General features: G+C 42.2%; 1 protein-coding gene across 1 annotated transcript; it reads left to right on the top strand.

Annotated features, from left to right (window-relative positions):
- The first annotated feature begins 370 nt into the window (after window positions 1-370).
- Window positions 371-27,666, top strand: NMUR2 (neuromedin U receptor 2). The gene is made up of 4 exons (XM_075859886.1): window positions 371-1,489; window positions 15,042-15,126; window positions 19,163-19,288; window positions 26,002-27,666. The coding sequence occupies exons 1-4, from the start codon at window positions 764-766 to the stop codon at window positions 26,259-26,261; spliced, it is 1,197 nt and encodes a 398-aa protein (XP_075716001.1). The 5' UTR covers window positions 371-763; the 3' UTR covers window positions 26,262-27,666.
- Window positions 27,667-27,879: the final 213 nt, after the last annotated feature.

Raw genomic sequence — 27,879 nt, forward strand, 5'->3', positions numbered from 1 at the left:
TTGAATGCATCTTGTTTTACAAGGCGATCTTTACATCTGTGCAGACAATTAGCTTGGTCACCCTACATAGCCGGTATTCCCCCCTAACAACATCATTAGCACAGAAAGTATGCGATTTTGCCTGCGAGGATTTAACCCTTTCATTGACTGCATAGTCAATGGAACTTTGTCATGATCAACGAACCACCGGCAATAACCAGGGTAAAGTCTCCTGGTCTGAGATCCGTGGTGAATCCTCCTTCAAGTCATTGTCGGAATATCAAATAATCCCAAGCGCCCAATCAGCATCCTTCAGGGGAGGAGAAATTCTGCTGAAAGATCTATGAAAGGCAACTGGTGTACAGTATCACAGCAGCACAAACTAGTGCTATGCAGCCTCTTCCCCTCCTAGGACTCGTTCTTTTTTAAAAAAGTGCCTAGAAAGATTTTCTATCATTTTTGTGGCTTTTTTTAATTGTATTATTTTGCATTATTTCATTTTTGCTTTATTTTATTTTTTACTTTTAGCTCATTTATGCTCCATCCTCACATTACCTTTGGTGTCCTTGACCTATCTCTATATATCTGTTATCTGACTACTTTACCACATTTTTTATGTGTCTTTTATGTGTGTTTTATATCATCCCATTTGCCTCTTGTTATTTATGTTTTGTATTAACCATTGATCTACATCCCATTCAACATCAATTAAAAAAAACAACAAAATTTTGATTTTTTTCCTAATTGATTACGACCCAACTTTTGACCTTATCGAGACATAGTCATGGATGACCAGCAGAACATCAATTCCACGTGGCCCGGTCATATTTTTCCTTCGGACCACACTTTGATGAGGTACCTAAATAGCACTGAAGAATACTTGGCATATTTGTGTGGCCCAAAGCGCAGTCGCTTATCATTGCCCATGACCCTAGTTTACACAGTTATCTTTTTGGTGGGGGTCAGTGGCAATATGCTGGTGTGTCTGGTGATCTTGAAGCACCATAACATGAGGACTCCGACAAACTATTACCTGTTCAGTCTGGCTGTTTCTGACCTCCTGGTCCTGCTTCTTGGGATGCCTCTTGAAGTCTATGAGATGTGGAGCAACTATCCGTTTCTTTTTGGTGCTTGGGGTTGTTATTTTAAAACAGTCCTTTTTGAAACTGTGTGTTTCGCCTCCATTCTCAGTGTGACCACAGTCAGCGTGGAAAGATATGTGGCCATTATGCATCCCTTTCGAGCCAAACTCAAGAGCACCCGAAGAAGGGCACTTAGAATACTCATCACACTTTGGATCTTCTCCATTCTTTTTTCCATTCCTAATACCAGCACGCATGGCATCCTACTGCAGTACTTCCCTAATGGGAGTCTTATTCCCGACTCTGCTACTTGTACTGTGGTCCAACCCTTGTGGATTTACAACTGTATCATCCAAGTCACATCTCTGCTCTTCTTTGTGCTGCCAATGGGAGTGATCAGTGTCCTTTACTGTATGATGGGCATTAAAGTAAGTTTGATGTCATGCACTTGTGACAATATGCCATGCTTGTACGTAGACTGATACATGACTACAGGGTTATAAGCTCAAAACCTATATACTGGTACAAAACCTATATACTGGTACAAGAGACCACCTCTTTGTGAAGACCACTCTGGACCGTTGTCCAGACCAGATTTTCCGTGACGGTTTTTCTTAGTACCATCATACCGGTTATCGTCTTTGAGAGGACCACCTTCTCGAAGACCATTTTCCAATGTATTTTTGGGTGGTCATCTCAAAGAGGTTTCACTTTATCTAAATTTTTGGACAATGGTAGCCAAAAATGTGACTATTAAGAAAAGCAATATACGTTTTGTTAATATTTATCAATGTATTGGGAGACGTCATTCAGGTAGTTCGCTAGGTGAGACATGACGTCATGATAGATAGTAAACAGAAGGATTTGCCGACTGCTGCGAACCAGTAATATTATATTGCGTTGTTTTAATAGTATGCATGCTGATGGAGAAGACTTTAGTGCAGATGGTACAGAGTTTATTGGATACATAAGGTCCATAACTAAGCTAATCAGGGATCTCTACTTCATCCTTTGCTTCCTCGTTGAAATAAATGATGTAGCAGAGCTGAGTTTGTGTATTAACACTTTGTGGCTACATTGTGACTTCAGTGGTTTATTAGACTGGGCTGATGGAAACAAGAATTAACATTATGATTCATCATGACTGCTATGGATTGACTTGATTTATGCCGCTCATGTTTGCCTTGGTATTGTCAATTGAATCCAGTCCTTTGATCCATTGAAATATTGCCACCCATCATTACAGGCACTATGCATGCTAAGTATTACAGTAGAGAGATATAATTGTAGAGCTATATAAAACCACCAATAAATTGTATATCATGAAGCATTGTGCCTAATAACAAACTCAGCTCTACTACATGTCATAGCTCAATATTCAGAGGGGTTGCAATATAATATGCATTCAATGCTTTCTCAAGTAAAGAGATGAGTCTTCTTAATCCTCCTCCTTGTCTAACCTCCTATGGCTTGAGGTACCTGCAATTTATTGGCAAAAACGACTTTATGTGACACAATTTATTCATCTGATGAACAAACAACAGAAAATTATTCACATTAGTCGTTTTCTGCCTTCCGAACATTGCACGATCTCAAGGCAATTATTTATGGCTGCGTTAATTTAATAGTTATAAAATATAATAAACGTATTATCAGTAAGTGGGAAATATTGATAAAACAAAGGATATAGGTTCCGTTTTCTTGCGGCACAGAAGGCTTTGGGTATTCACACTGTTAAAGGGAACTATTAATATCCACAGCCACAAGTGGATTTCTTATAATCCGTTCACTGCTGTGCTGTGCCCCATATAATCTATACCAATTCAGTGTCCTATTTATAACCACGGGTAAGAACTTTACACTCAGTCGTGTATTAGACAAGGCTGTCAGAGTCAAGTACTATGAGATGAATAAAACATGAATGATTTCTTTAGGAAACAGCGCCATTCTTATCCATAGACTGTTTCTGGTATTGCAGCTCAGCCCCATTTACTTTAAGGCATTTGAGCTGCAATACCACACACAGCCTATGGACGAAGGGGGCGCTGTTAATTGTTGAAACCATCCATGGTTTTCTAATTTCATACAACCTCTTTAATATGACCGGCAAAGGGTAAAGTTTATTATGACTGGCATGTCTTGATTCATGCCACAGCTCCGTTTTTGCCTTGACATTATTCATTTATTTAATACTTTCACCAGCCTGTGTATTTTTTTTTTTTATATAGAAAAGGTCCATTTAAGACATTGTCATCTGCTTTGCACATAAATTATAGGAAATTTGTGGCTCCAGTGGCGCTAGACTAAGTCCTGATATATAATATGATCTTGGCTGGATCTATTTCTTAACATTGAGATGTAGCAGAGCTGAGTTGGTTACACAGTTCATTTTTATATGACAATGCATGAGTATTGGTAGACTCTGAAGATATCTTGGCCACTGGTGGAGGGCGCAGATATAATTCAAAGTGACACCAAGAGACTCAGGGCGTGTGTCTGGTGCCAGGTACTAGCAACACAAGTGTCACATTGTTATTGTTGATTTTCTATAGGGCTGCGAGTTATCTCACTGGCTCAGGGAGTTTTCAACATTCCATAAACAAGGGAGCCCCAAGAATTTTAGCTCTGCTACGTTTGTAAATGATTTTCTTATATTCATCTACATATACAGTATGTGTTGTCTTATGGAAATCAGTAGCCAGGTAATAGGGTTTATGCTATGGATCAGGATCACTGCAGTTTTAATTTTTCTCTCTCCCTCTTGTGTCCAATCATATGAACCAGAATGACGTCTCTGTGGACATTATATCTTACCTACCTGTTGCCACCACTAGAGGGCTTATCTGTATACAGCTTTATACGGCTCCCATTTAATTGAATGGGCGTGGCATACACAATGGCATGAGGCAGAGACGTTGTCTGCACTGGCACCCAGGAACAGAGGGAAGCACGAGAACAGGGAGAGGGCAGTATGTGGGGCTACCGGGAGATTTGCCGGCTCTTCTGGGAGATTTTTCCTTTCTCAGGGAGTCTGCTGGACATTTCGGTCGAGTTGGCAAGTACAGTATGAGCATTTCTCGGATATATCTGTTCTTCCAAGAGACTAGTTGGAGGAAAAGTCCCAGCATAGCATACTGTCAGCTGTAGTCTACAGATCTATAAGGGCATGCTAGGAGATGTATTACCTCTGCTTATGATCAGAGAGAGTCCAGATAAAAACCAACCTTTTGAAACCCTCCATACGTAGTCTTGTAGAACTCATCCTCCACTTCCCATTCCAGCAGGCCCAACATGCAGTTTCCCACCGTCTTATAGGACTTTACTCTCCACCAGTCTCACCTTGCAGATCGGTTAATGATGGGACAAATCTGACAATCAAGGCTGAGCAAGCGAGTGCAGAGCGGATAGTGACACAGTCAATCACAACCAGTAGAAGGTAAAGCACAGGAACGGGGAGAGGTGAGTACATAGGGTACCCAGGAGATATTCCGGCTCCTCCAGGAGATCTCCCCTCCCAGGTCTCCTGGACATTCCAGCAAGTTTGATTTTTCTATGAAACTTAGCGGTGGCAGCACTACCCTCTCCAGAGGAACTGCATTGCTATATCTAACATGAGGGTGGGGAATTGACCCACTCATCATGGAAACAAGCACCAGGCCCTTCTGTCCTGCATTATAAAGGGGGGCGAATTTATATTTTACTACGGGGCCCCCTCTCTTCTCTATATACGCCACCTACTAAATCAATCTTACTTTAAAGGGGTTTTCCATTGAAGGTCTTTTATATCATATCTTCACTTCTGTAGCTCTTTAATGGGGAGTGACTTTGCCGGGAATGAAGACCCTTGTACTCAGAATTGGTAGGAAATCCTTCTTTGTAAAACACTTTTAAGTATCTAGTGTTTCCTGGCTTTCAAATCATCCCATACCATGTGAAGAGCCCTAAATGATCAACTGTGTCCATTACAGAAGCCCCCCAGTACCCCACACTTTGATGATATAGGCAGGACCACCCTATTGGTGAAAGCTATAATGCTGTATCCACTGTGTTCTTCCTGGCTTGGCACTAAATGCCAACAATATTATTATTGCCAAGTGAAGGTATGTCTTGGGCAACGTGTTGCCATGCTGTAACCACCCCTACTGAAGCTAAGGAAAGAAATGAGAACATTGCAGAACTTTTCATTATACACATATTATACGTGTACTCTCTGCTTCATTTACTTCCACCGCCTTCCGCTAAAAGTTCTCAGCTGCTGGAATTTTAACAGCGAAGAATAGTAGAGAAAACTCCACTACACTTCCATGTTAGTATGACAGACTTTTATGGAAGACAGAAGGTACAAAAAATGCACATACCTAATAAAGGCTGTTTTACCGCTAGTATGAACAGGGCCTTAATTTGACATCAGTTACAGTATATTGCAAAAGTATTCAACACCCATAAATTGAATTTAATTCCGCAGCATGTCAATTGATGCTGCGTTTTAGTTGATTTTCAGTTGCAGATTTTCCCCATTGGATTCAATGGGGATGCAAAACCCGCAACAGAAAGCCAAGTGTTGCAACTTCGCAAAAATCGCAACTATGGAAAAAATCATACTTACCCAGAACGCCCTCCTTCTTCTTGCAGTCCGACCTCCTGGGATGACGTTTAAACGTTTCATCCCATGTGACCGCTGCAGCCAATCACAGGCTGCAGCGTCACATGGCCTGCAACGTCATCGTAGGAGACCGGATTACACACAGAGAAGACAGAGGGGGTAAGTATGAACAGCTTTTTTCCGCAGCAGAAAATCAGTTCGAAAAACCGCACCACAATGGTGCGATTTTTCTAACGGAATGTACTGCAGGCTCCAGGTCGGAGACACTGCGTGATTTTTACGCAGCATATCCGACCCGTAGGATCCCGGCCTAAAAGGATGTTCCACCAAGTACTTTTCTGATGGGGTTGAATACTTATGCAAGTAGACTTTTCTACATTCAACTGAGTTAAAAAATTTACTTTGACGGTAGGAACACACACAGCATATTCAGGGCGGATACACTGTCAAGCTGCGCAGCATATCTGCCCTGAACACCACAGGGTATGCCATCCGAAAACCCGCACCACACTGTGGTGCGTTTTTTCGGGTGTAAATTCCGCTGCGTAATTAAGCGCACATACTTACCCCCTCCCTCCTCTGACGTCCCCTCCGGCCTCCCTGGATGATGTTGTAGGCCATTTGACCACTGCAGCCTGTGATTGGCTGCAGCGGTCACATGGCTTGCTACGTAATCCAGGAAGGCTGGACTTTAGAAGAAGCAGGGAACGCTGGGTAAGTATAACATTATTTTTTATTCTTACTTGCGATTTTTGCGACGGAATCGCTGTGATTCCACCGCAAATGTCACAACACACACCACTTTTGCTGCGGGTTTAAGCACCCCATTGAATTCAATGGGAAAACCAGTAGAGATGCGATTCCGCAGCATTAATTGACATGCTGCGGTTGAAGAAACCGCACCACAGGTCAATTTATGTGAGTTTTTTTCAGCTGCATTTTTCTGCAATGTGGGGACAAGATCTGTTGAAAGCTGCTACTGTAATACGCTGTGAATTTTCCGCAATTAATCCGTTGCGGAAAATCCGCAGTGTTTACGCCGTGTGTGTTCCTACCCTGAGAACAGAGTCTATCAGCGTAGGGCCACTTTCACATGGGCGTAATACGGGTGCCTTTTTGAGTCCGTATTATGGAACCAACACTCTAACCTCCAGCAGTTATAAATAATAATAATCTTATTATTATTTAAAAAAAACAGACAGACTGACGAATGCTGGACTGAATGCAACGGAAGGTAAAATCTGTTTTTTTTTTACGGATCAGTCTACCAGAGCCCTCAAAAAACGAACCCTATTCTTTCCGTTTGTGGCAGTTTGTCATGTTATGCTCCTCTTTTAACGGATCCGTTTTTATCTTTTCATCTTTCTTGCTTTAATTTTTAGTCTGCGCATGTGCAGAAAAAAAAATGGATCCGTTAAACGTAATGCATAACTGATACAAACGGAGAGCATATAAGTTTTCTATCCGTCATCCATTGACTTCAATGTTGCACAACTCATGCAAAACCAAAACCCATTGAAATCAACAGGGTTTTTGACTGAAACGTTTACTTCCGTTCTTGTGGTCCTCTGACGGATTTGCTAGAACGGAAGACACAATGCAGATGTGAACGAAGCCTAACATGCGTGTTTTTTAAAGCATTTTTCATTTGGCGTAATTTTCTATATTCTTTCTGGCGTTTTTTAAATCCTATAGAGAAGCCTATGGAAAAAACACCTGAAAAAAACGCCATACCCAGATAATGCTGCATTTGGAAAAAACGCCACTGACCACAAAATGTCCTCAAAAACGCCACAAACCAATACGCAGTTATGTGTAGTGCATTTTATATTTTACTATAGACTTTAAAGCAACCTCCGTCCGCACTAAAAAAAATATCGCAATAAAACACCACAAGGAACGCACAAAAATGAAGCAAAACACTGTGTGTGAATCCAGCCTAAAAGGAGGTTCTACCAAGTACGTTTCTGTTCGGGTTGAATACTTATGTATGTAGCATTTTTCAGTGTTTCATTAAGTTTAAAAGTTTACTTTAAGAGCAAGCTGGTTTACAAAATCAGTGTTTCTTGCCATTGTTTGCGCCTCTGACCTCCCATTGAAATAAAGAAAAGGCAAAAAAAAAACACGGCGCTAATTTCCGAGCGTTTTTTGCAGAGTTTTTGCCTGCGGTCCTTGCATTAGCTTCATGGCCGCTGACCAAAAACACGGCGAAAACTCGGCAAAAAAAGCGCAAGCAGGTAAAAATCTGCCTCAAAATTTCTGAAGGAATTCTGAGCCAGATTTTTTTCTGCCAGCAGAAAACTCTGTGTGAACAGGCCCTAAGGCGGCTTTCACACGGACGTAATACATGTGCCTTTTTGTGTCCATAGGACGGACACAACACCCCAAAAAGATAAATAATAATAATAATCATCTTTATTTATATAGCGCCAACATATTCCGCAGCTCCTTACAATTCAGAGGGAAAAAGCACAATATCAGACGTTACATGGTGACAAAACTAATTAACAATTCAAACAAGAGGAGTGAGGACCCTGCTCGCAAGAGCTTACAATCTATAAGAAAATAAGGGAGACACAAAATGTAAAAAAAAAGTTTTGTACAATGGTCCAGCCAGGTTTCTATATTGCTCTAACTCCAGTTCTGATGAAAAAAAATGCACCCGTAGTGCGCCCACGTAAAAGTGGCCTAAAGCCTCATGCACACGACCTTAGCCATGTGCACGGCCGTGATTTTCGGGTCGGACTGTCAGCCGCGAGCCACCCGCAAATCGCGGGACATGCACATGGCCGCGGCCATTATTTTCAATGAGCACGGACCGCAGAAGACGGCCGTAATAAGACCGGTCCATTCTTTCTGCGGTGCGGGCTCCCTGGCCATACACAGACCGTAAAAACTACGGTCGTGTGCATGGCCCCATAGAAATGAATGGGGCCGCAATTCTCCCGTGGATTTTCGGGGGAATTGCGGACGCAAAAGCATGTTCGTGTGCATGGGGCCTTAGTGTCAATTGTAATACAAACTTTTTAGGGGCGTGAATACTTTTGCAAAGTACAATACCTATGTTCCTGAAATTGATTTGTGAAAGCTGTCACTTTCTCAACATCAAACCTTTGTTCCATGTGTAAGAATGACCCGTCTGTAAGATGAATGGGGATGTTCTGCTGCCTGACATAGCTGTTGCCCCATCATTCACAAATAGCTCTTACCGAAACACAGAGCAGGTCGGCAAAATGGTCTAAAACTGCCGATAGCCAGAGATGCCTTTCAGACCAAACTGCCCTTAATAAGCCGCGGTCATTTGCTGAGTGGCTGATTGTGTAAAAGTCATTTTGTTAGCGTTAATGGGAACACTGTCGCCTCCAGGACTGTAAACTGGTTATCTTGTAAAAAGGTGGAATTAACTATTTGTTTACATGAATCTATAGCCCAGATTAATGCCATGTTTTGACCATCAATGCACCCTGTACATATTAATCCCTAATTCCTCTCCTTGACACGTGTCATCTATAAGCATCTCTGACATAATCCACCTGTAATATGTTCCCCCAACATTGATGACATATCAGCGTCTCACCCTTTTTTTCCCTGAAACAGCACCACGTTTGTCTTCAGGTTGTGTCTGGTATTACAGCTCAGTTATTTTTCATAGCAGACTTTCTTTCTAATCTCATACAGCTCCTACTAATTATAAAATTACCAATATTGGTGTGGGTGGAGAAGAGAAGACGGGCCATGGCAGTAGCACATATTAAAAGGATTTAATTTGCCATGGGGGCTCTTCCTGACAATCCCATAGAAAAGGCTGTAGCTGTAGACATTATATCCAGAGCAACCAGTCTGTGTCAAATAAAACATGGTACTGAAACCATATATTCCCCTATATATATAGCACAAAGAAAATATAAAATCTCCACTTTTGCTGTATATATCATATACCTTTTACACAAATATAATCAAAATCCTGTTACTGCCATATAGCCCTAAACTTTTATATCTCTTCAATCCTAATAATCTGTATGGATTGAATAATCAGTGATGTACCTGCCATAGAGACAGGGTTTGTGACTGTTATATGGGTCCTGTGGTGAGTGGACTGCTTCCCCTGTCGGTCTTGACAATGTCATAGCAGCCTCCTGAAGCTACCACTAAGGGGAGCTCTTTGCATACAGATTTAATACAGCTTTTGAGATCAATGCTAGTTATGAAAATGCATATGCAGTTAGCGCCCCCTAGCGGTGTTATATTATTATAAAATTAATCAGCACAGGAATGGGGAGTACATCTAGTGGAGCTCTCTGGGAACCATTCTGACTTTGCTATGGGGCCCTATATTTTCTGTGTACACCCTGTCAATAATTCAACAATATTTCTTTCCCCCATGTCTTTGGAAAAATAACACCCAGACTTGACACCACAAAGGATTTGCAAAGGCTGCCAACCATCACATTGTCATCAGGTTCAGAGGTTTCTTTTCATTGCCCGGGAAATTATGTGAAATAATGAACTTATTAGGAAAATGCCATTTTGTACAATTCATAAATATCACATTCTCCGTGGAGCCCTTCACTATAGGATCCTGATTAGATTACCACTTTTAACTGTTTAATTTCCAGAGCACGTCAATCAAAGTATCCCCCTTATCCCTTATATAAACCTTAATTCCATGTTTAGCATAGCCAGGTATAACCCAGAAATACTTCTACTATCCCGCCATGTCGTACTGTTGTCTTCTTCTTAATCTTACTGTATTGGTGGCATTCATTGTCTGTTTCCATGGTATATCATTATACCTGATTTTTCTGATGGACACCAAAAAGCTCAATTATTGCTCTGTGAATTTGATGTATACGTCCCTCTTGATAGTGAGTTATGGGATCACAGGCATCACTTATATAATAAAATACAAAATAACAACATAATAATTATAATAATAAATAAAGACACATAGGAGAGACCGCTGCTACTGAACACCAGGTAGTGAGAACTGCACATAGGAGAGATCGTGGCTACTGAACACCAGCTTGGGGTGTGCACATAGGAGAGACCTCAGCTACTGAACACCAGATTTGGGGGGTACACATAGAGGCTTCAAACTTTTTCTAACTTTTTCTTTTACAGAGTGGTAACTGAACTTTGTACTTGCGACGCTGATCACCAGGTTAGAGAGCAGTGCTGCATTGTGTGCTTGTCAAGTGTTCAGCAGCGACAAACACAATGAAGCACCGCAAAGCGCCACTCTATATCACTGTGTTAGGCACCGCCAAGAACACAACGGCGTTGGTCATTGGGAGAGGGAAGTGTGCCAGCAAACCATGCCCCAAGTGCCGGCTGTGGCACTAGTGCCACAAGTTGCTGACCCCTGACATAGGGTGTATGAGTTGACCAACTTAAAGGGGTTTTCTCATTTTCAAAATCAGACTCGCCACAGGGCTTATTTGGCTGTCCCTGTGCGCCCCATATTAATGGAGCGGTACTGTGAATGCTTTGTAACCACTCCTCTCATTTTATATGGGGCTGCTAGAGATAGCCGTTTTCATGATCATTGGAGGTCCCAGCGGTTGGTCCCCCACCGATCAGATATTTATCACCTATCTTGTGGATAGCTGATAAATATCGATTATGAGAAAGCCCTCTAAAGGGGTTGCCCGGTGAGAGAAAAGTGATGGCCTATTCTCAGAATAGGCTATCAACATCTGATCAGGGGAGGTCCACCTCTCTGCACCCCTGCAATCAGCAGTTTGAAGGGGCTGTGGTGCACGCTGTGTCCCCTTCACTCCTCCGTGCTGTACAATGCCATCACAGGAGAGGAGAGATGTTTATTTATTTATTTTGGTTGGGCTCACATTCTGAGGCCTCTTGCACAGGGCCGTGCCCGTAATCATGGTCTGCGATTACGGGCACGTCCAGCCACTGGCGCCGCGGACAGCCACCCGCATATTCGGCCCATGCTCCCATATAAAGTATGGGAGCACGGTCCGTAAAAAGCAAAAGATAGGACATGTCCCATCTTTTGCGGAGACTTTGTACAGCTGGGACACCTTCCTGCAAATATACGGGAAGGTGTCCGTGGTCAATCTAAATCACTGTCTGAATCTATGGTCGTGTGCATGGGGCCTAATTTCCCCATCTGTATGTTTTTGAAGTGTGGGAGGAAACCAGAGATCCCGGAGGAAGCCCACACAACCATAGAATATACAAACTCCATGCAGAAACTGCCCTTAGTCAGAATCAAACCCAGGACCCCAGGGTTGCAAAGCAACAGTGTGTAGGTGGGGTGCAGTCTTTGCGGTGGAACAATAGATGCGACACAGCTTTAAGTACAACCTTTTACTGAAATCCACAAAAACCGGGTAACTTCTCTTCTTCTGTTGAGCAGACAGCAACTCTGAGGTTGGGGACGTAGGAATCACTAGGAGTCCCCTTGAGAGAGGTCGTGCCTAACCCCCACATTACCACCCTTTGGTACCTGCACGCCTCTGATAGTCACTGTGAGAGCTACTCACTACTGTCACCATCACCCCATGTTAGAATCAATGGGAAGAAGGAAAGAGGCTGGCACTACCAAAACCGCATAGTCGGAATAGGAGTTGAAATATGGCTTGCTTACTGTTGGATGATTGCAGGTAAATTGCCACGGAGTTGCTCTTCGAAAGAATAGCACAAAAAGCTGGATATATATGTAGAGGAATGATCGAGGCACTCACCGAAACTGGCAAAAAATTCGTTCTTTATTACAAAAGAGGATCTAGGTCAGGATGTGGAAATGCCTACGGCCGTTTCACGTGCTGGTACACGCTTTCTCAAGGCCCTAGCGTCACTTCCTTCACCTGCCTTTTTATACACAAATTAGTACACATTGTTACATAACAAAAAATTAAAAAAGACAGGGAAATGCACAGTATACTTTGATGGTTCATACAGCTGGTACATTCTAATCTTAGAATATCAAAATTACAATACCAAATACTCTAAAAACAAATAAGGTTCATGTTAAAAACGAACTCAGATCATTCCGATCATTGAGACCGAGCGGTCCTAGTGCACCTGTCAGAGAAATAATCTCTGCCTCTCTCTGCAGCAAAGATTTATGTCTGTCTCCTCCTAACACCAATGGCTGAATGTGAACAATACCCACAAATCGCATACATCGAGCGTTATTTTCATGTTTCTCCTGCATATGTTGTATCAACCTAGGGCATCCCTCACATGTATTTAGTGATCTTATATGTTCACGAAATCTTACATACATAGGTCGTATAGTTTTTCCTATATAAAATCTACCACAATCGCAAATTACTGCATAAACAACATATTGAGTCCTACAGGTTATTAATCCATTAATTTCAAACGTAATGCCCCCTAAATTCAGGTTCCTTGTACGTATTATGGAATTGCAATAATTGCATTGACCACATCTGTGGTTACCCTTTGGACTATTAGCTGTCAACCAATTCTCTTTGCACTTCTCTTTTTGGGAAAAACGTCCCCTGACTAAAATATCTTTTAAATTTTTACATCTACGAAAGGATACAATTGGTTTCCTAATTGCGACTTCCATAAGTAATGGATCATTCTCAACTAGGTGCCAATTGTTTCGAATACTTGTTCGGATAACATCACTCATTGGGCTATAACCGAAGGATAGAACAAATCTCTGATCTCTGATCTTTTTTCATAGGAGTTTTTCACCCCATGTTAGAGCTACGTTCTCGGCCACGGGTTGCGTTCTTGGGTGTCAGTGAACTAACCAGCCTTCGGGCGCCGTCATGGGTCCTCGCGGAGCTGTCCGCTACCTTTCATGACCACCCTCTCTCGCCCTAAGTCGGCAGCTAATTTGCACAGCTCGCCTCTGGCGCAACCGAACCGTACAGGCGACAGATGCACTGTGTTAATTGTCCAACAGTTTGTCCGAGACTGGTTTATGTCACTCTGCTAGTTCTACTGTCTGCTCCTAGTTCCTATACTAGATATAGTTAACAGTCAACAATCTTCACAAGCATCTGACTTCGGATAACATACATCTTCATGGACCAGCGCAGGGACACGGGCATATGCAAGAGATGGCGGCAGATTAGATATTTCAACAGGGTGACTCAAAGTCTATATTCTTCCTGAGTATGGTTAGAGGCTCTGGGGACTTGGCCCTAGCGATGCGGATCTTAGATCCCGTTTCCTTATGGTTACTCGAGGGCTAAGGGGAAAGGAAGGGCAGTATGGTACCTGGGCTCCTCAGATCAGTTGTCTCCACTGCCTGCATCCAGGGTCCGGTTTCCTGCTGCCTCTGGTTGCTGGCTGCTTCTGATGCTGTGTCCCTGCAGCTTCTGGGGTCTGGCTGTGTCCTGGTCAGTGTGGCTGGTTCTTCGGTGCCACTCGGTCCCCTCTCCTTCCTGCTGCTTGTTCCTTGTGGCCCACTGGGACTCCGTTCACAACCCCACCTTGCTTTACTGCTGCACAGCCTCGCCGCTTCATCCGGTCTCCTTCCTTCTTCTTCTGCCACGCGCTCACTCCCGCACCTCCGACCTCTGCTCTTCCTCTCTCTCGTCTCCTCGTGCGCTTTCTTCTCCTTCTGGTCCAAGCAAAACTTCCGTCCTCCTCCCTCGCTGCCGGAGGCTTCACTTTTCCCCCGACGCATGCACACTCTGACAGCCAGCATCTGCCCGCCGATGCCATGGCAACCCCCTGCTCCTGCGTTCGGGATCCGAACTCCCGGTTACTGGTGACTGCCCGTGTTCCTGTACAACTCCAAGACAGGTTAGTCAACAAGGGTATTGACCACCCTTACAAGTGCAAACCACTGACCCACCGTGCTTCCCGGATGCATGATGGTGCAGCAATGGGGAGCGCTTTGTAGAGTATTAGGAGAATTTTCATTTTCACTATACAAGAAACAGCTAATCAGCGTAATGAGAGACAGAGAGCAGAGGCGTTAGTATAACCACTAGACAGAAAGATCAACCTGTCTACTACATTCATGGTGGATTGAATAAGGTGACCACAGGATGTTTCGTTGCTGGGATTCCTAGATATCCACTGTAAACTGTTCATTTTTACTGCAGCGCCACCATGGGGGAATTTAAGCATTACATTGTTGCCATTAAAATAAATGCTCTGTCTGCGTATTGCTCCTCCAGAGCGAGAAACATCATTGTAGCTGAATTGGTCCCAATTTTTTCATCTTTGCATATAAGACATTGTAATATAGCACATACCATGAGCTCTATATGAAATGTAGGAATGGCTCATTTTATTTTCTGTTAACCTCCAATATACTAGAGAATATTTTATTAGTTAAGCGGGTGGATGTCTTATTTTGGTAAAAAATTTGAAGTCTGCTGTTTCAAGGATTTTTTATTTCTTCACTTTGTCTTGTTCAGCTCAGGTGCGATCATTCACAGGAAGTTGACAAAATGTCTGTTAACATACAGAGACCATCACGGAAATCAATCACAAAAATGCTTTGTAAGTATGAAGTGAACTTTAATATTGTGCAACGTGTTCACTGGAGATGAATGGAAAATGTTTTCTTTGCCATGTAACCGACAGCTGAAAATGTGCCTATAAGATTGTAAACTATAAAAAATGCACTGGAAAAAATACATTGCATAAAAAAAGTGGCAAAGAAAACAGATTTACAATATATTGTATTGCCCATTCAATAAAGATTTTGTCTTTCCTATCTATTAAATTCCCGAAATTTGTTTTGGGTCCGATTCAGTCAAATTTGCCGCCGTTTTACAGATTAGAAAAAGGATCACATGACCTCAGACGGGCTTCCAAATTATGCTTTGCAGCCAGCGTTCCCAAAATGCACTGTGGTTATGCCTCCCTCTACCCATATATGTTGATTTCCCCTTGAGACTACATGCTGGTTTGGCGTTAAAGAGCTTTAACCCCTTAAGGACACGGCCAATCTTCGTTTTTTCATCTTCATGTTTTCCTCCCCACATTCCAAAAACGTATTCATTTTTTGTCGACATAGCCGTATGAGGGCTTGTTTTTTGCTTGACAAGTTGTCATTTTTCATTGCACCGTTTATTTTACCGCATTATGTACTGGGAAACTGTAAACAAAATATGTGTGGGGTGAAATGGGCAAAAAACAGCGATTACGCCATTTTTGAGCAAGTTTTGTTTTTAGGGCGTCCATCAAGCGGTAAAAACTACATGTCACCTAATGCTAAGGGTTAATATGACTACAGTTTTACCAAATATATATAGAAAAAAATTATGTTTTACCACTTTTATAAAAAAAAAATGTGCTAAAAAAAAATATTGTTTTCTAAAAGACATAACTTTTTTATTTTTCAATTGAGCAATGTGAGGGCTTATTATTTGCGGGGCGAGCTGTCGTTTTTATTGAAACCATTTTGGGACACATGCGACGTTTCGATCACCTTGTATTACATATTTTTTGGAGTGCTAAGGTGACCAAAAAACAGCAATTTTGGTGTTTTATATATTTTTTTCGGTGTTTACCGAAGAGGTTAAATAACGCTATATTGTGATAGTTCTGACTTTTACGAACGCGGCGATATCAGTTATGTTAACTTTCTTTTTTTTAACATTGATTTAGAGAAAAAATGGGAGAACGAGGGATAAAAGAAGAAGTGGAGCCGCACTCACCCAGATCTGACAATTTCTATATGCTTTATTGCTCGTAAAACATGCGGGAGGGAGAAAAAATGGGAAAAGCTGGGTTTTTGAACTTCTTTTATTATTAGTTTTTTTTATTCAATACAATATAAAATGTCATACTAGAACAATATTAGCATATACTTTTTTTTTGTCTCCCCTTACCCTTCCCTCTCTTTCCACCTACTTATTCCAGTCTGGTTAAATTAAATACATGGTCAAACAATCAATTCCATTTTCTCCAAAATGTTTAATAATGCAAGTTGTCCTTATTACTATTATATGACTGTTCATATTTTATTATTGTTTTCAAACTTTGAGTCCACTTTCAATATTTATTTATTTTTGAAACATTAAAAAAGCTTTATTTAACTGTCTTTTACTAGTCCTCCTATCAGGATCGTTGAATGATATACTGCGATACTAATGTATTGCGGTATATTGCTATACTGACCGTCTCCCTTAAAGCCCTGCCAGTATTACACATCTGTCACTCGCTAAGTATGGAATGAGCTCAGACCGTGAGCCCGCTCCATGCTTCCCCTTAGGCATCATGCCTACTTCAGTTTTTTCCTTCAGGGTGCTATCCGTTTTTGTCACTGATAGCACCCTGAACCCATTCATTTCAATGGGGCCATGCACACTTCAGTTTTTTTGACAGTCCGTTGCTCCTTTCCAATCCAAAGTAGAGCATGTCCTACTTTGGTCCGGGATTCTGTGACCGTGAGGCCCATGCAAGTCAATGGGGCCGTCAAAAAAACTGAAGGCACACGGAAGGCATCCGTGTGCCGTCAGTATGTGACGGCAACCGCCGGGCGGGCAGAAAAATATTAGAAAAATATTACACTAATTGGCAGCCACTTGTCTCTATCAATCACTGATAGAGAAAAGAGGCTGCTGATTAAAAATAAAATAAAAAGCATTTCATACGTACCCGGTCGTTGTCTTGGTGACGAGTCCCTCTTCTTCCTCCAGTCTGACCTTCCTTTCTGACGCGGCAGCCTGTGATTGGCTGCAGTGGCCGCGGCAGCCTGTGATTGGCTGCAGCGGCCGCGGCAGCCTGTCATTGGCTGCAGCGGTGACATGGATTGAACGTCATCACTGGAGGCCGGACAGGAGGAATGTAAGTATGAACTTATTTTTTTTTTATTACATTAAAATTTTATTTTCCGCGTGCCGAGCATGGTACTGTCCAGGGTGCTGAAAGAGTTACCGCCGATCAGTGTAGCCCATTAACTCTTTCAGCACTCTGGACAGTACCATGCTCGGCGCACGGAAACGGGCACACGGGAGTGCACACGGAAACCACACGGCCGCTAAAACGGGTTCACGGACACGTCAAAAGCGGCCGTGAAAACGGTGACGTAAGTGTGCACGAGGCCTAAGACCCTTTTATTGGACAAACACCAGAACCGCATCCTAACAATGAAGCATTGCTATGGAAATATAATAGTTTCTCAAAGTTTTGATGGCTTTGATTGTCTAATGAAGTCCGAAAGTAGAGTTACAGTAGAATTTTGGAGCATAGTTTTGAGATAAAAAATTAAAAGGAGGTTGGATCATTAACATACAAATAAATACATCTCCAATGAAATACAAATACATGCCCTGCAGACTTGCTATATAAATCATATTCATATTCCATTCACCTAATATAAAGGAGGTTTCCTGGGACTTTGATATTGATGACCTGTCCTTAGGATAGGTCATTAAAATCAGATCGGTGGGAGTCCGACTCCCAGCACCCTTATGGATCAGCTGATTAAAGGGTCCTCTTAATGTCTTACTAGGCTAAGCTGCAAAGAGCTGCAGTACCAGGCACAGCCATTACTAAATGTACGGAGCTGTGCCTGGTAAGCAATGAAGAGACCGCAGCGCTCACAGCCCCATTGGGGCTACTTCAATCAGTTTATCGGTGGGGGTACCAAGAGTCAGAGCCCTATCAATATGATCTTAATGACCTATCCTAAGGATATGTCATCAATTTCAAAGTCCCTGAAAATTCTTTAAAGGCAACTTCAAAGCTAAGCTTCACCTAGTACTAGATCAAGGTTTTTGGAGGCCCTTGGGCAACTTTGTCGGGGCCACTTCCATTTTTATTTTAGAAGAAGGGAAATGGAGAGTAATACTGCCATAATGCTCCCTTAATAACAATCTAGTGCTTAAATAATGTCTTAATATAGTTCAAAATAACAATACCATACAGTGCTTATATAACACATAAGGCCCTGTTCACATCTGCGTCAGGGAATTCCATTCTTCTGGCTCTGTCACAGGAGCAGAACAAGGGAATGCCTTTAATGTGTTCTGTCAGCTTTCCGTCAGTGTCCGTGGTTTTACCGGAAACAATAGTGCAGCAGTGTTTCCAGTAATCTCTGCTGGATCTGCAACGGAGGCCCCTAACGGAACCTGCAACGCAGATGTGAACAGACCCTAACAGTGTGATATGTTTCCAAAATAACACTGACATGTAGTGCTCAAAAATGCCATACAGTTGCTAAATAATACCACAGGCACCATGATGTGAGTTTAGACCACGATGGTGTGGGAAAGTGTGTTGGGGGCCCTGAAGCAGTTGCCCTTTTTACCCATGCTATAATCCAGCCCTTGCTTCTCCTTGGCTAACCCAATGCTGCTAAATAAATAATAATAAAATAAAGATGTGTATTTGGTAAAAACACAGATTTAATAAGGTAGCTGAATTCATCTCAATCAGTTGTGATATTTTCTGCTGATAACTTGTTCTTTTCAATAGACATAGCAATAATAGATTTAATAGAACCAAGTCATAAATATTCATTACACATTTGGTGGAATAAGATTAAAATGTATTTTTATGCTAACATCATTTTTTTTTCTGTCAGTTGTCTTGGTCATGGTATTTGGCATCTGCTGGGCCCCATTCCATGTGGACCGACTTTTCTTTAGTTTTGTCGTGGATTGGACTGAACCCCTTGCCAATGTCTTTAACCTCATCCATGTTGTTTCCGGTAAGTTTTAGATATTTTACAGAGACTCCACTGTTAGACATATTTTAATATGATTTTTGCAATGTAAAGCTAAATTATTTGGTGATGACATGGTTATTGGATGTGGCCCGAAACAGACTTTGATTTGAGTCACTGATACTCTACTGGCCCCAGGACTTGGTTGCAAGGTGGTTTTAATAAGGGTGCTGAGCTGGTTCATCAGTGGGCAGTCCCAAATTGTACAGAATTAAAAAATAGCATCATTGACGGTAAGTTCGGCAACTGTAAACAGTGAAGTGCCAAATTGTGAGACGTAGGTATAAAAGGATTCCATGCATTAGGTCAGCAACATTGTGTTGAATACAGAAGTAGGTGAAACGACAAGCGAGGTGTAAAGGCAAGCAAGGTTGAAATATGGGTGTCACAGGGCCCGTAAAGATAGGTGACTGTCACGGGGTCAACAGAGGATGGTGTGGACCCTCAGTGTTGGCAATGGATTTCACGTTATGGGAAACTGTGGAGCGTAGTCTAAGGAATTGCTAGGTTTTCAACCCTTAACCTCCATACAGAGATGTGGACTTGTCCGCTAGAATCCCCAGGTCGCTACCCACAGAGTAGTCTTCATTGGCGTCTGCTGACGGGGAAGAGTGAAGTATGAATGACAGAAAGGACTAGGTGCAGAAGTCACTCGAGGTTAGCAGAGCCAGAGGTCAGGGCAAGCGGTAGACGGTCGCCACATTAATCTGGCAATAGGTCATGGCAGGCGGCTGACAGGGCGAGGTCAAGTTCCAGTAGCGTTGGAAGATAAACAAGTTTGTAAATACTACTGTGCCCCTTGTGGGATACTAATTGATATAGTGCTTTCCCTATGACTAAAAGAAGTCCCTAAATGGATGTATCTCAATATTTATTAGGATGCGTATTCAACGACATGCAGGAAAAAAAACATGGCGGTACTTTATTATTTGTTATTTTTGCTGCAGTTATGTAAATATTGTGCCTGCTCTGGTGTTACCATGGTAACATTAACAGACCAACTCCTCTGTGCATGGACATCCTGCCATGTGACCTCCACTTTTATAAATGAGTTCTCACAAGTGGAGGTCACATGACAGGATGCCCATGTATAAAAGTCTGTTGACATATCCGTGACAACCCTAGAGCAAGCACAATATTTACATTGTTGAAGCTCTATAAAGAGATAGTCTCAGGACAGACCATGTAGCCTTCGGAGAAAGCCTAGCGGGGCCATGAGGAGACAAAATGGCACGGCGCTCTCCTACTGCCACTGCCACTTCATTCTAGTGATTGTCAGGGATCACACTCGGACTCCCTCAGATCAGACATTGATGGCAGATCGATGTCTGTCCTGAGAAAACCCTTCAATGTCGACTTCTGCTGGAAATTGTTTGTATGGACATCAAAGGAGGCAACACATTAAGCTGTGATATACTCCAATCAGAATCCAGTTGCCAGTTTCACCCATGACTTGGATGCCTGTTTGGTACAACTAGCCTCCGCTCCAGTGGTCATATATCACAAAAAAAAATATCCAAAGTAGGGGGCTATTTTTTTTTTATGCAACCCTATATTTCTTATGTGTGTATAGTGTGATCAATATGACTTATCCATGAGCCCATAGAACCAGTATCAAATTTACATCTCCAGAGGCTGTAGGCACAAAATGTATATTGCTTTATATTCCACTCATCAAGCAGGCCATGCCTGAAAGAATAGCCAAACTTCTAAAAAACTTTTGACATGTCACTTTTTAGTACCACCGATCGCTCAAACGATGAGCAATGTGCTGCTTCGTCCCTGATCGGCCTAGTCAGAGGTGTACAAGATCATAGACTTTCTATTAAGCCTGTACACTGCTCGCTCGGCTTTCCGAGGGAAGTCGATCAGAAACGAAGTGGCACAACGTTCACCAGGGCACTTTCGCCCCTTTGTGTTAGCGATCCGTAGGGGACTCAGTGCTCAGACCCCCACCAATCAAAACTTTGTGACGTCTCTATGACATGTCAATTTTTTTTATAAGAGTTGAGCTACCCTTTAAGTCATATATGGCTTGAAAATATTTGTCTGCTCATACAAAATATAGCAGAACATTGCGGTCAGCTTCTTACAATATCTAGCTGTCCAACATCTGCAGCCTTCCCATTCTCCCTCCTTGAGTGTCCGCCTCTTATTCCCACAGCACTATTACATTTTTAACTTCGGGAAGCGCCCTTTTCTCAAGGTCACATCCAGGCACAGGCCTACTGTACCTATTAGTATGTCCAGCTCTACATAGAGCGTCCTATTTGTATATACATTTTTTACATCACTTTTTTCTTATCTTTTTCATCTTGTCATATAGTTTCCAGAGCCGCCACACTGTAACTACATTTACTCCATTCTCGCACATATGCACACATTGTTTGCAGATCTTGGCTGCTGCACAGGATGGTTTCCAAGCATGAAGCCCTCTGGCGTCTTTATATGGAGCGTATCTTGATTAAATCTGAGATATGATGAATAGCCAGACATTCTTTGTAATAAGACACCTGCTAAATTTTGGCCTCCGGTGATACAAAGAGGGGATCTGGATGCGGATCATCTCTGAACTGTGGCTAAAAATGATCACCTTGTCCTTTATGTATGCCCGCTAGGAGAAAAGGAGTTTGGCAATGAATAGTCGCTAAGTGTTCTGGCATTCTGTATTTGTCACTGGTACTGGCTCCACACCTGTTCCATGAAATTGGTTTTCCAAGCAGACTGCCAAGATTGTCTGTCCTACAGTGGTTTTATATTTTATAACCAAATACAGAAAAACATTTTACTCCCATATGATACATTGTAACCTGTATGAATATGACATTGTGTATGAATTTCACTACACATGTTATAGAGGCAGAGTAACATTTAGATATAAAAGGAAATATTTAATCTATCTATCTATCTATCTATCTTTCTTTCTATCTAATATCTATTGTAACGTCAGTGGTCGCTGACCACGTACTCCTCCCATCCTGTCGACGCCCTTCTCTCCAGAGACGTCTGCACATGCGGCCCTTCTGTTCCGCAGTGACCACTAGGGTGCTCTCGCGAGCTTAGTCCAGCCTTAAGGAGCCAGAGCGCATACATGTGTGAGATTGAGCTGATTGCTCCCAGATCACCCTGGACTAAAAGAAGGGCTTTGCCCCTACCTGTATTGCCTGAGCAGTGTTGTTGTTACCTAAGTTTGTCTCTGCAAACGGTCCCCTAAGTGTCTCCAGTTTCCAGTGTTCCCCGTTCCTGCTACCTGTAACTTGTATCCCGTGTTATCCTGGTCCAAGTGCCGTACTCAATTGGAGTCGTGCTGCGCTGAATACCTCGCCCGTCCTGCTTCACCACGCCTGGTGCCTGCCTGCTGTCTAGTCCTATCCAAGCCTGTCTTGCTACTGTCTGAAGCTACCACAGGTACACCTATACAAACTATAGACTTTGATCTGTGTCCTGTTGGCCAGCTGCCATACCGTTAAGGCGGTACGGCCCAGTGGGTCCACGCACCCTTCGTGACATCTATCCATTATCGCTAATAAAAAAAGTTTATTAAAAAAAATCATAAAATAATTTAGGAAACACATTGCAAAGTACGTTTCCACAAAACGTAGGGATCCAAATGTCCCTATATATTGGAAGAACAACCATGTTCACCATTGTGGTTCCCATGTCATGGGATTATTACCTACAAGTCTAAGGGTACAAGCTACACAATTGGTCCAACATCTTGGTGCTTCACTATACCTCTGAAACTACACTCAGGCCTCATGCACACAGCCGTGCCCGTAATCATGGCCGGCCACCGACGGCCACGGGCCGCAGCCCGCATTTTCGGTTCTTTGTACGGGAGAACGGCTTGTAAAATACGAAAAATGGGACAGCTCCATAATTCCCGGCATAGTTCTACGGCACAGACAACTATCCGTAGCGATACGGAAAGGTTTCCACGGCCAATAGAACTGAATGGGTCCGTAATTGCGGACCGTATTCAGATCCGAAATTACGGAGATTTTTACAGTCGTGTGCATGGGGCCTTAGTCTGAGCCCTTCATATTGTACTATATCTCCCAACATTGTGATCTGTTGATTGGAGTATTTTGTATTGTTAATCTATGTATTTTTATATAAATGGGAATTAATTGCCACCGGTGCTAATACAATACAAAGAAAAATGAATCTTTAAAACATTTCTTATTGTCCTTCTGCTGCTTTTAGGCAGACAATGCTGTAACTACGGTAATTGTGAGCGTCCGTAGAATCCAGATCTTTCCAGGGTCCAGAGACTTGCTCATCCTCTTTACATATTTGTGGAAACTGCGTCCGTCTTCCTGTATCTGTTCTTTCTATGTCATCTCATTGCAGATGTCACTCTACATATGGAGCTGTTATGATTTAATGAAAAAAACCATCAACAACAACAATCCAAAACCATGAAGCCTCAGTTGGCATATACTGATGCGTGGTAAATGTCATTAGAAGCTAATAATATTATTCCCGTCATATTACATAGTATAACATACATAGAAATACCACTGTGACATTTATATTTGTCATAACAACAGGACATGCAAACAGTAATGCAATCGCTACTTATGGCCTCACTCCAGTGAAATAGCTGCATACACATTGTTTATTTAGTATTAAAGGCTATGCACTTATTTGAAACTATTTTATATTGCTCAAATGCATCTAAAATCAAAATACGAAGCAACTTTTCAAAAAGCCTTGATCAAAAAGTCCTAGAAGTTTCCATAGTTACAGACAACAAATAAACCCTGTGTAGTCTGATCCTGCATTTATACTGCCTTCCATCTGTCTCCTACTATCATACACTTGTTAGTCTAGTAAGAAGAAGGGGACAAATAAAATGGAGCATGACTGCAGGCTCAGACACATACGTTTTCATTAGAGCTATATACAAAAAAATGTTATGGTATATTTAGTTCAAGACTATTTAGAAAGATGCTTCATTTTTTATTTTAGATGCATCGGAGCAATTAAACAACTAGTTATAAAGGTGTACATAGCCTTAAAATTCCATTGCATAATCTAGGTTTATTTTTCCACTTAGTGTACTTAGAAGGCTGTGGTACTTTAAATCTTCTTCAGCAACTACTTGGCATTTGTCACCACTGTGGGGTATGTGGAACCACTAGGCCGCTGTGCCATAGTGAAGTAGCAGCTAGCCAAACAATAGTCTTCAGGACAAGAGTACCTGGATAAATGACACCTGGCGTAGCATATACGTGGCACTGATGACACTTGGCACCGATGAAACTTGGCACAGATCACAGTTGACTTCACACTGGAACAAACACAATTACTGGATACGGGATACAGGGTACAACTGGGGGACCATTTGCAATAACAAACATGGGCAGACACAACAACGCTCAGGCAAGGAGGAAGAGGGCAGAATCCTTTTTTTAAAGCAGTGGCGTAGGGATTGGCTAGGGAACTTTAATTATAATTAGGAACTTTAAGTAGGTGCTACACAGGACAGTGGAGCCATGCGGCCGCAAGTGCTGGCGTCTCCGAGGACGGAGACGTCGGCTGGAAAACATCGGTCTGAGGTCGCGGTCGCTGACAGGTAAATGATGACGGCGGTCCGTGACCGCGGCCATTACAGCATTCTGTCTCGGAAACTATAATTTCATTATACTTAGCTACATGTACTAATTTAGTCTCAAGAAGAGCTATCTGCTATATAATGGACTGCCTCTCCATGCCACACAGGTTTCTTTGTAGGCCCCTCCCACAGGAAGCACAAGATTGAACGGGAAATCGAGCGGTTCCAAGATGAAAGCATACAAAACAAGAAAGATAATGTGGGATCTGTATACTGAGAGGGGGTGTTGGGGGAAACAAGATCTGGTAAATGAAGATAAAATCCTTATTCCTTTACATGGTGGTAACTCAGAGGTTATATTTAAAGAGACGCAATAAGCTGGACCAAAGTCAGGGACAGGTGGGCAATCTCCCACCTGGCTTTCATATATTGCTTACAAGAAAAATATGCCTGGACTGATATGTGGTGGTTTACTTTGCTTTTTAGAAAAGTTTAGCTTTTGCCATAGACATAAATAGCACTTAATCTGCTCATTTATCAATGATTATTACATATCTAGATTAAGTTGTCGAGATGATGGTGCCCCATGTCAAAATGGGGTCTTCCTCTACTGCTATTTCATTCCTCCTTACCCCTTTTACAAGAGGGCTTAATGTCCACTGGACCCCAAATCAACAATTCCCTTGTAAAATATAAGCGTGTCATGCGAGTTGACATTATGGCGCCTGTGTAAGCCCACCCCCCTCTCTCTTGGGTAAGAAGAAACATTGCTTCCCCATACCTTTGAGAAAGGGGGATGGGACAATTTTAGGTGTAGCTCTGCTACATATACTTGTATTTAGGAAACATAAATGACTATGAAAACCAAGGAATGTATAAATACTCAGACGACCATCCTTCGAATTTCACGACATTGGCTGATTCTTTACCATTTATGGAGTGGATGCATTTTTTTAACCTCCGGTAGCCTTTTCTTTCGATAAAACTTAGCATAAAATAATTTTTTATAAATCGTCTTTATACAAACTGTTGTACATTATTTTCACATAGGTATGTGCAGTCCAAGTATGGTCCAAGAATGGACCCAAAAATGTTCTTCAGGGATTTACATCTTGTTTGTCCTTTCTTCTTCTTGTAGGAGTCTTCTTCTATCTGAGCTCCGCTGTCAACCCTTTGATCTACAACCTTCTCTCCAGACGCTTTCGCTCTGCATTCAGAAACGTTCTACCCCCTCTCTTCAAACACTGGACCCCCAAACTTCCTGTGCAGGTGCTTGCTCCCCAGAAGAGCACTTTGATCTTGGCCAATCGAAACCGCAAAGACTCAGCTGAAGAAGGTAGTCCTTCGTTTCCTCATCGTACCTCTATTTGCAGCTCTCATCTCTCTACTGTTCTGTGACCTGGTCATGGTAAACTGGGCAGTATGTGGTCCCAACAGTGGACGGCCTTTGGACATGTCAAAAGTCAATGGGTTGCTGTCAACGAGAGACCAAAATCCTCTCTCTGGGAATAACCTGAACCAGATGCAAATACTGAATCTCATGCCCAGACAATAACTGATGCAATCATAAGGGAAGTGACTTAATCTCTGAACATCTCATTCATTTCATTGCTAAAGTGGATTAAAACATATTTATCTGTGCATGCAGATCACCATAGGCAGCTGGTGTTTTCTCGTACTTCAAGCCATGTGACATTTATTCTTTTATATGACTGACAGGTATACTTTTATATAAGAAAAAGGACTTATATACTATGAGAAAAAAATAGATAAAACTGGAAAGATGCTTTATGTCTTTTTGTCAAAGTAATTATCACCTTGTAAGCTCCTTAAAAGGGGTTGTACAGGGTTAGAAAAACATAGGTGCTTTCTTCCAAAAACAGCACCACATCTGTTCACAGGTTATGTGTGGTATTGCTGCTCAGTCTCATTCACTTCAATGGAGTTAAGCTGTAATACCAGACAAAAATCATAGACTGATGTGGTGTTATTTTTTAAAGAAATGCTTTTCTAATCTTTTATAACCCCTTTAACCCACCACGTGAGATTATACACAATACATTAATTACAATATAGCATATCTGCAATTATTTAATATTATTTTGATGCATACTTTACTGTGTGAACATGTTAAATCCTTAAGGCCCTTTCACATGGGCCAATTATCGGGCATTCATATGAACACTTGTTCCCGATACTTGCCCTGTGTAAACAGGGCAACAATCAGCCGATGAACACAGCAAACGTGTTCTGCGTTTTTTCTTTGCTGTTTAGCTCGTTCATCCGCTGATCATATCTTTTACGCGGCAATATTATCGTTGGCTGTAGCACATCTCCCTGTGTAAACAGGCACATGTGCTGTCGACATAATAAATTTGTATGGGGACGCGATCGTAGTAACAAGCACTCGCCCCCATTCATTACTGATCATAGCTCCTTGTAAAAGGATCTAACGAGCGCCGATCAACGAGCTGCCTCGTTGATCGGTGCTCGGTTTGACGGCCCACATCAGGCCGTATAATAGGACCCTTAGTTTAGTTTAATCCTTTCACAGATCAAGATAATCTGGGGCACTGTTCGCAGTACATTATGTAATACAAAATATGTTTTGGACACTACTGCTTTCCACTTCTGTCTGGTTTCCATTCCTGCTTAACAGCAAAAATAATGTAGTCTGCCAGGCTATTATTATTGCACAAAATACAGAGACCCCTATAGAAACTTGATAGACCCTGATATAAGTTTATGGGGTTTGTTTGGATCCATTTTAAAATAGATTTGTTACGGCCCTCATAGTTGTTATTGACGGAAGTCGATTTTGGCCGGTGCAGCGAGCGCCGATCAACGAGACATCGTTGATCGGCGCTCGTCTGCTCCAGTCACAAGGAGCTATGGATGGGGACAAGTGCTCGTTACTACGGTTGCTCGTCCCCATACTTTATTATCAAGTTGGCAGCGCGTCTCCCTGTTTACACCGGTAGATGAGCTGCTGACAACGATAATATTTTACTTTTTT

This window comes from Rhinoderma darwinii, chromosome 3, assembly GCF_050947455.1.
Source record: "Rhinoderma darwinii isolate aRhiDar2 chromosome 3, aRhiDar2.hap1, whole genome shotgun sequence".
NCBI classification, from domain to species: Eukaryota; Metazoa; Chordata; class Amphibia; order Anura; family Rhinodermatidae; genus Rhinoderma; species Rhinoderma darwinii.